Raw genomic sequence first — 9,452 nt, forward strand, 5'->3', positions numbered from 1 at the left:
CTTAAGGATGCGGCCACTTCCTTCCCTATTCTTTGCCTGTCCCTTCCAATCTTCCCATGCCCTCACAAGGCCCCGTTCAGCATAGAAGGTGAGGCTGTCTGGGTAAGGTACTAGTCCTCCTCCCCAGCTGTATTCCGGCCCAAAGTCTCACTTTCCAGGACACTGCCCTTGAGACGGTGGAGGTGCGATCCTTCGCTGAGTCCGAGGGATAAATCTACTTTGGAGGGTAAGCAGATTAAGAAAGAAGGAATGATTGAATGAAAGAAATAAAATATTTCAGTTGTTAATCTCTATTTTCACGGGAAATGAATCAGAGTTCAAAATAACGATTTTTAATTTTCATCCGCTCTGTGACAAGAGAACACCGGCGTTCTAACTCCTCGTTCAGTAATTAAATGATTATTTACATTTTAGCAATATAAATTATTGAAAGTTCACGACTTATACAGCATTGCAACAAAACAACTTTCCACAATACATAAATTAATAGGCCTATAAATGCTACTGTGAAATGCGATCGTAGTTCAGTCACAAAAAAAGATAAAAGGAACAAAGGAACTTACCTCCTTACAGCAAGCTTGGCAGAAGACCACCCTTCCATCTGTAGTGAAATCGGGATCCCCTGTGATCCACTGCTTCAGCCAGTAGGACTTCAATTATTTTTCTTTGCAATTACAACTTTTTTAATGTCATGCCAGGTCACAGATAGGTCTTATGGTGACGATGGGATGGGAAAGGCCTAGGAGTGGGAAGGAAGCAACCGTGGCTTTAATTAAGGTACAGCCCCAGAATTTGCCTGGTGTGAAAATGGGAAACAATGGAAAACTATTTTTAGGGCTGCCGACAGTGGGGTTCGAACCCACTATCTCCCGGATTCATGCTCACAGCCTGTAAGCGCACAGCCAACTCGCCCGGTGATTTTTCTTTGGGCATTGCTACGGACACACTTCTTCTTCACAATAAATCACAACACATTCTGAAGATAAAGTGTACGCTTACAACAGTTCACATAGAGTAGGAGGTATAAGGGATATGGGTTGTGCAACATAGTTCGACATTGATTGGTTCTTGCATATGTCTTAGAAGGTTGGAGGGGTTGAAAGCTTTGAGGTCAAATTGTTCTTTGTTTCTCCTGATGGAAATTTCCCAATAAATTTTCTTGTGAATTCCCATTCTTGTTCGTGGGGTAAATGGATCTTGAGAAATGAGAAGATAATTCTGTCAAGCACATCAGTTACAATATAATGCATTGGGAGAAAATCAGCTTCTTTGAAATAGATTCAAAAGGCATCAGATATGCAGTTATACTCCAAATAGGCACAAACCCATGAAATAGGCATTTATAGGCACAATAAAACCAACCAGATCTAGCTTAACGGACCTTAAAACGGATTTATATCTCAACAGCCTACATTTCTGTACACGGGAATAAAATAGACAAATAGGCAAATTCCTGTCTCTAATCATCATATTTAGTGTGGAATTGTAATTCTCATCCTCATTTTCAGAACTCGCGTCTTCCACAAGAACATCAATTATGGATTAGTTGTCGAAATCTCGTACACTTGAATTACACATGCTAAATATTACCAAGAATTACACAAACAAGCCTACCTCTCAAACACGCACTCTTCCTGTCCCATGTACGGTACGTACTTTCCCGCCCATTTCACAGCTGAGAGTTAACGATGACGCAGCCCAGGTTATGTAGGAACGTGGCTGTGTTATCAATACCTTGAAACAAGAGCTCTCGACTTATGCTCATAACTAGTACATTTTATGCTTGCAGAAGCATTCAACAGTATCCTAGTGAAGTCACAGCTCGCTGAAACGGCAGCTACTGTTTCTTGATAAAAATGAAACTTCATGTTGGACAGAACTGTTTACTACAAAAAACTGAAAATTTTAAAATTTGAGGGTTATCACTATTTTCCCCCGAGGTCTTCAATTATTTCTACAACATTGTATGGTATACATATGTTTTAGTTGTCACATGGTCTGTTTGATTTTTATTTGGCTTAAGATGGCCACTAAGTGGCTGAAACTAGTCCTAAGACCTATGTAATATCATTTACTTAATATATTGTATTGAATTTATTCCTATTGCACTTCAATACGGAACAAAAATGAAATTTATAGCTTATAACAATGTAATTATGGTAATGTCAGTGCAGAAGATTAAGTGGCCATTAATCTATAAGTTGAGATAGAGACAGCATTAGTAAACAAAATATTTTATCAGCCATCACCTTCAAGAAAAGAAAACAGAAATTGATGGTGTTGGTGATCAGAAAAAGATGATGAAGATGGTTTATGTTATGTGAAGTCTACCTACATGCCCTGTAAGCCATAAGGAACATTCAGTCTATTTTGCTAGCAGAAAATGTTGCAGAATTGTTAAACATTATTTGTCATGGCTGCATTTTAATTGAGAACCGTGTTACCAGGTATAGTTGTGCTCGGCGTATAACTCTGGATTACTGGAAGTAGAAAATGGCAGTACAGTATTACTATTGGGGTTATTTCCATAAAACATTATTAAGTAAGTGTATACACTGTACTACTGTGCACTGTGAGGAAGAATGGATTTATGTTAGTGCTGATGAACTAGTGTATATGAGTGTGTGATTAGTGTCATTTATTTTAATTTTTTAGCCAACATAGGACTACTTTAGTCAGGTTTATGGAGGTTTTTCTTCTTTTTGTCAGCTCAATACTGTTTCATCCTTTCTGATTGCAATTTTCTTTCTGCTTCTGGAATCACACTTCCTATTCTCTGGTTGTTGATTTTTGTCTGTAGTCTAGTGTGTTCATCTTTCAATATCCTGAGTGTATTTATTTTGTGTTTTAAATCTGCTATTGTAATATGTAACTCTCTCATGTCTTCTTTAATTTCTGTGTTCCATCTAATTTTATTCTTACTCTTACTGTTCCATAATTTTTCTGTTATTTTTCCACTGATTCTATTTTCTGGTGACCATATTAAATGCCCTAAGAATGATATTTGTTTCTTTTTTATTGTGCTAGTCACTGGTTCAATTTCTTTATAAACTGTTTTTTGGAAGCTAGTCTCCAGACTCCGTTTACTTGATAATTTTTATTTAAACAGGTTCTCACTATTCTCCTTCTAACTTGAGTACTCGTATCTATTGCAACTGTGTTTGTTGTTTTGAATAATGTTCCTCGTGCATGTGTAATTTGTGGCTAGGTGACTGTTTTGTAGTGTTTCAGTTTGGTTGCTATTGAGAGTCACTTTTTATTATATGTATTCTTGGTAACATGCTGTACTGTAACCAGTTTATCTATTCTATTTTGCCATGCTGATTTTTCGTTCAGGTTATATGTGATTATTTCACCTAAATATTTAAATTTTTCTACAATTTTTATTTCTTGGTCTCCCAGCTTAAATTTGTTTGCAAGCGGAAGTTGAGTTAGCATAATTTGTTTTTTCAAATGAAATTTTCAAACCAATATTTTGAGCTTTTTCCTGTAAAGATTTTATTTGGTTTGTTTCCTGAATATCATTGGCCAGCAGAGCTAGATCATCAGCATATCCTAGACAGTTCAAATGTACGTTATCTTTCTGGGTTCTTATTTTTATGTTTTTGAGTTCTTTTACCATTAGCATCATTATTGTATCTATTCATCATAATAATTGTTCACCATTCCAGTTGTCGGGGTGTGGTGTACAAGCCCCTTCATCTTTGTCCATTAACTGCTGTTCTCTCATGCTTCTCCCAATCTTGTCCTTTTTCCTCAACATCTTTCTTCACCAGATCAGTCCATTTCCCTCTGGATCTGCCCACTGGTCTGTTTCCTTTTATTTCTTTTTCTTCTTGAAGTCCTGCTTGCACTCATCCTTCTTACATGGCCAAACCACTTCAGTCTAGCTTTCTGGATTCTCTGTAGTAGGGAGTGTCCTATTTTACCTCCACTCAGACGTCTTCATTCCTGAACTTGTCCTTGGTCTTCTGTATCATGGTGCATAGGAGCTTCATTTCTGCAACTTGGAGTTTTGAGTTGTCTCGTTAACGTGGTAGTTTCCAAGTTATATGCAAGGTTGGATGTATAATATGATTTATACAATGTTATCTTAGCTTTCAATGGTACTTGTTTATCACACAGCAAAATTGAGTTACCTTGCTAATTCAACTGCCCACCTCATATTTTGCAAGGGTGTCTTTTGATACTGTACCACCCAAGTACTTAAACGTTGGAACACTGTCCAGTTTGGTGCCATTTATTCTGATTTATGGTTTGTCATCTCCCCTTTTATATATTACCACGCAAAATCATATAGATCTATTGCTGGATTATCTAATGAAGGTATGTACTTATGATTTTTATTTTGTTTTTTAACCACCTTTATGAACCTAAATCTTGCATACAGCGGAAAAAAATTTCTGGTCTCTAAGGTTTCTGTTGAGGACAGGTTTTACTGTATTAATAACAGAATCATTACTGAAAAAGAAACATTTCATTAGCACCAGAATGACATTTTTAATTCCTTAAACATCATCAGGTTCTATCAGATCACTATTATCATGCATATATAATTTCAGTATTGTTTACATCATGTAAATGTTAATTAACAATAGGTGACAATTATGAGCAAGTGCAAAAATATTTTATTTTAAAATTCTCCATCCATTGTCTTAATAAATGTGGCATAGTTTCCTGTACTTATCTTATTTTACTGCGTCTATTGTACATCCACTCTCAGCTGTTAAGCCTAGACAGCGTAAACAATATTGAAATGATTTACACATGCTAAAAGTGATGTGATAGAATCTGATGATGTTCTTGTAGGAATGAAACATGACATTCTGATATTGTTTTCTTTTCCAGGTATTTTCTGAATCTTGCTGGTCAGGGGGCCTGTCCTTTTCCCCTGGCCTTCCATCGACTCTGTAAAGGTTTTATGGTAAAAGAATGAATGAATGAATTAATTAATTAATTAGTGAATTAGTTTTGACAGGCTAAAGGACTTAAGAGTTTATATATTAACTATGCTGAAACAAAAAAAAAATGACTTCAGCTTCTAGTGGGTTATGGGTTGACTATATTTGGATATTTTGTTGACAGGTACTTTATGACAGGAACTTAAATTATGCTTCCTATAGTAGACACATTTATACTTTCATTCCTTTGTCCCACGCTGTCGGTTCATCGCTCGTTGGTGTCTAACTGGCATGGTTCATGGAACGTCCTGCCGGTGGTGGCGAGTCGAAAGCACACGGCCGCCGTGGTTATCCGCGCGTGGTTCCTGCGCGCCATGGGCGGACCCCGATGAAATCCTATCGCGGTGCTCTTCATCGAGTGTCGAGGTGGGCCGGCACGTTTACTTTGGACAAATTAGAGTGCTTAAAGCAGACTGGCTGCGCCTGAATACTGTGTGCATGGAATAATGGAATAGGACTTCGGTTCTATTTTGTTGGTTTTCGGAACCCGAGGTAATGATTAATAGGGACAGGCGGGGACATTCGTATTGCGACGTTAGAGGTGAAATTCTTGGATCGTCGCAAGGCGGACCAAAGCGAAAGCATTTGCCAAGTATGTTTTCATTAATCAAGAACGGAAGTTAGAGGTTTGAAGGCGATCAGATACCACCCTAGTTCTAACCATAAACGATGCCATCTATCGATCCGCCGAAGTTCTTTCGATGACTCGGCGGGCAGCTCCCGGGAAACCAAAGCTTTCGGGTTCCGGGGGAAGTATGGTTGCAAAGCTGAAACTTATAGGAATTGACAGAAGGGCACCACCAGGAGTGGAGCCTGCGGCTTAATTTGACTCAACACGGGAAACCTCACCAGGCCCGGACACCGGAAGGATTGACAGATTGAGAGCTCTTTCTTGATTCGGTGGGTGGTGGTGCATGGCCGTTCTGAGTTGGTGGAGCGATTTGTTTGGTTAATTCCAATAACGAACGAGACTCTAGCCTGCTAAATAGTCGCATCCGGTATCTGTTTGTGCTACCGGCGACAACACATCTTGTTAGAGGGACAGGCGGCTTCTAGCTGCACGAGGTTGAGCAATAACAGGTCTGTGATGCCCTTAGATGTTCTGGGCCGCACGCGCGCTACACTGATCAGCGTGTCCTCCTAGTCCGAAAGGACCGGGCAACCCGTTGAACCTCCTTCGTGCTAGGGATTGGGGCTTGCAATTGTTCCCCATGAACGAGGAATTCCCAGTAAGCGCAAGTCATAAGCTCGCGTTGATTATGTCCCTGTCCTTTGTACACACCGCTCGTCGCTACTACCAATTGAATGATTTAGTGAGGTCTCACAGGAAAAGAAATTTTAAAAAGTATGACAAGTCAGATTTACGTCTGTGTATTCATCACAGAAGAAGTTCAGCATTTGAATGTAGTGTGAATAAAACCATGAGGAAATTTGTCTCAGACACAGTAATAGAAAGTTATTTTTCTAAACTTCAACTTCTTCATTATAAATGAATCTGGTATTAGCACAACTACAATAAACAGAAGAAACACACATAATCTCAATAGCTGTGTTAGTTAATATTGTTTATTTTATTGCAGGAATACAATTTGGTGTCATGCAGTGTTGCGTGACAAATGGACTGATACAGTTGTGGGTTCACCAGTGGACGTCATCCAGAATACAATATTCTTCAAACTTGTGGAACTTTTGCACATAATGGGTGAGTTTAAAATGAGGAGAGAGAGAGAGAGAGAGAGCACGCTCTTTCCCTACTGTACTCTATGGGTAACACTAGACTTGAAGATACTGTCATTGGTTTTCTGGGCCCTTAAAACAGAAATGACTACTCAGAGAGGTAGTGTTTTTTATTAAGAATTAAATTTATTAAAGCTTCTATTTACAAGTACACTCATTCGATTTTTTCACTTCATGCAGTTTGTACTTGGTTAACTTGACGAACCATACAGCACTCAGGTGCAAACTCCTGCTCTCTAACAGAACTACAGGACTTCTACAGCATGGTGTCATATCCAGAGCACTGCACTCCACAATGTGTACAACCAAAACTCCCTGAGTTCCCTTGTAATTAGAGCCAACTTACTGTATAGTACAAAACTGTGTGACTCACTCCTCACTGATACACTTCTTACTGATTCAGCTCTTTGATTAAGCCAAGGAAAGATTATAGACAATGTATCTTGCGGTCCTCCCCCCTTCCAAATCACTCTGGATGGCCCTCCATTGTTAGCCATTTCTAGAATTTTTGGATGGGTTCAGCTACCTTCCCCATTGTGTGCCTCAATAGTTTTCTGGGGCTATTGTTCTGCTTGCCTATGGCGCACCCACATTGTTGCAGTCCCACATCTCGCTGGTCCACACACTCTCGGCCCTCAGTGTTGCACTGGTGTCAGAAGTGGGATTGAATTGGTAGCCTGTTTTAGTATGAGGAAGTTTCTAGGCACTCTTAGTTAAGCTCTGCGTGTGCCCGGCCCAGCAGTGTAGGGGGCAATGTGTCCGCCTATCACCCGGTGTGCCCGGGTTTGATTCCTGGTCGGGTCAGTGGATTTTAATTGTAAATTATTAATATCCCTGGCCTGGGGACTGGGTGTTTGTGTCATCCTTAACGTTCCTTTCCTCACATTCAACACTTTAAACTTCTGCAATTACAATTACATGCAGGTTCATAACATATGGTGTAATTAGTGGCAAAAGATGTTTAGAAGTCGACGCCGTGAACAAATAGCATTTAAAAGAAGAAGAAAAAGAAAAAACGAAAGCTCTGTGCGAAATGCAGCAGTACTGAACAATTACATGTTAGAAGCATTGAGGCTTTGGTTGCCTGTGCATGCAGGCCTTCTTCTAAATGACATCTTCGTACATATTTTCAATTACATTTTCTGCTTTGCAGTCATCTGAATGCTTAAACCACTATATTTACCAAGCCCACCTGGTGGCCATGATCGTTACGGCATCAGATCTATATGATCTGTATGACGCTGTTGATAGTGATTCATCCATCAGATGGTGACTTTAAAACCTGAGCAGACTTCTCGGTGCAATTTGACAGGTGTAGGCTATGTGCCATCAGGTTTTACCCTCACCCTTCGTACTATCATATATCACGTCATTCATTTCATCTCATGAACTCCTCTGATGAAGCAACATCAGGAAGGGCATCCAGTCTTAAAAACTCTTTATAAGTCATAAATGAAAGAAAAGTTCCACCTAATCAATACTATTTATATAGTATTTATACTACTTGTATAGTATTGATTAGTATTTATATAGTATTGATTAGGTGGAACTTTTCTTTCATTTATGACTTTTATATAGTATTTATACTACTTATATAGTATTGATTAGTATTTATCCTATTTATATAGTATTGATTAGGTGGAACTTTTCTTTCATTTATGACTTATGGTGACTATCAATACAGAACAAAAATGAAATTTATCAGTCAAGATTAAAAACTCTCTACGAAGATTCACCCCACTTCATATCTGACGCCATGGAGAAACGGGACAAGGATTGGACACAAACACACACCACTGAATTTACCACATTTCACTAATTCAACACTTAATATTGTCGCTTTATTGCAGTCTTCGGTCAGACCTCCATCACTTGGTATGTCATTTGTTTTATAAATGAGAATAGGTTTAATAAAGAGTTTTTTAAATTTTAAGTATATATTCACTCAGTGAATATTTGTTCTCTCTTGAAATGTTTTTTTAATTTTTTTATTATTTTGTAATTTTTCTTTAGTTTCTTCAAACTTATTTTAATTACCTATTTTTTTAAACATTGGGTTCTTTAAATTTCAGGTGTGCAAGTTGAGGAAGTACTGCCTCCTGTTGAGAGCATTTTGAATTCAGAGAAACTTGGTTCCTTAAGAGAAAGTTCAAATTTCCAGTTTTTGCTTCAAGTAGGATACGAGTATGTCACAAGGACGATGAAGGATACAATGTAATGTGTGTGTGTGTTTTTGAGTACTACCTGTGTTGCTCTATCATATGTAAATATTACTGGAATTTTTTTAGGGAACAATACATTTGTTTGTATATTGATAATTTATAATAAAAGAAAAAGATCTATAGAGACTTTTGTTGTATAACAAGTGATTACACTTCCCTTGTCTGGCTCTATGGATTAAATGGTTAGCATGCTAGCCTTTGGTCCAAGGAATACCTGGTTTGATTCCCAGCTGGGTCGATGATTTTAACCTTAGGCCTAATTGGTTCATTCCTATGGCTTGGTTTGTGTACATGCGTGGTGCTCCTCCCCACCTCTGGGGGGGGGGGGGTGCCCATCTTCACAGACACACAGGTCACTAGTAGGCATCAATTTGAAAGTCCTACAAAAGTCCTCTTCTAAGGCCATACATTATTATTATTATTATTATTATTATTATTATTATTATTATTATTACGGGGTTACTCGTGGACCAGCCGAGGTGAAAGAAGGTGCCGGGGTGAATGAGTCTAACTACAATGTCCAGAACAAAAT

At 38.5% G+C, this 9,452-nt stretch overlaps 1 protein-coding gene across 1 annotated transcript in view; it reads left to right on the forward strand.

Annotated features, from left to right (window-relative positions):
- Nup133 (nuclear pore complex protein Nup133) overlaps positions 1-9,046 on the forward strand; it is a 314,729-nt gene extending 305,683 nt beyond the window's left edge. The window contains exons 21-22 of the mRNA XM_067151176.2: positions 6,542-6,663; positions 8,771-9,046. Coding sequence (XP_067007277.2) covers positions 6,542-6,663; positions 8,771-8,916 — 268 coding nt within the window. The 3' untranslated portion in view covers positions 8,917-9,046. The remainder of the gene's footprint in view (positions 1-6,541; positions 6,664-8,770) is intronic.
- The last annotated feature ends 406 nt before the right edge of the window (positions 9,047-9,452 follow it).

Source organism: Anabrus simplex, chromosome 7 (assembly GCF_040414725.1).
Source record: "Anabrus simplex isolate iqAnaSimp1 chromosome 7, ASM4041472v1, whole genome shotgun sequence".
NCBI lineage: Eukaryota > Metazoa > Arthropoda > Insecta > Orthoptera > Tettigoniidae > Anabrus > Anabrus simplex.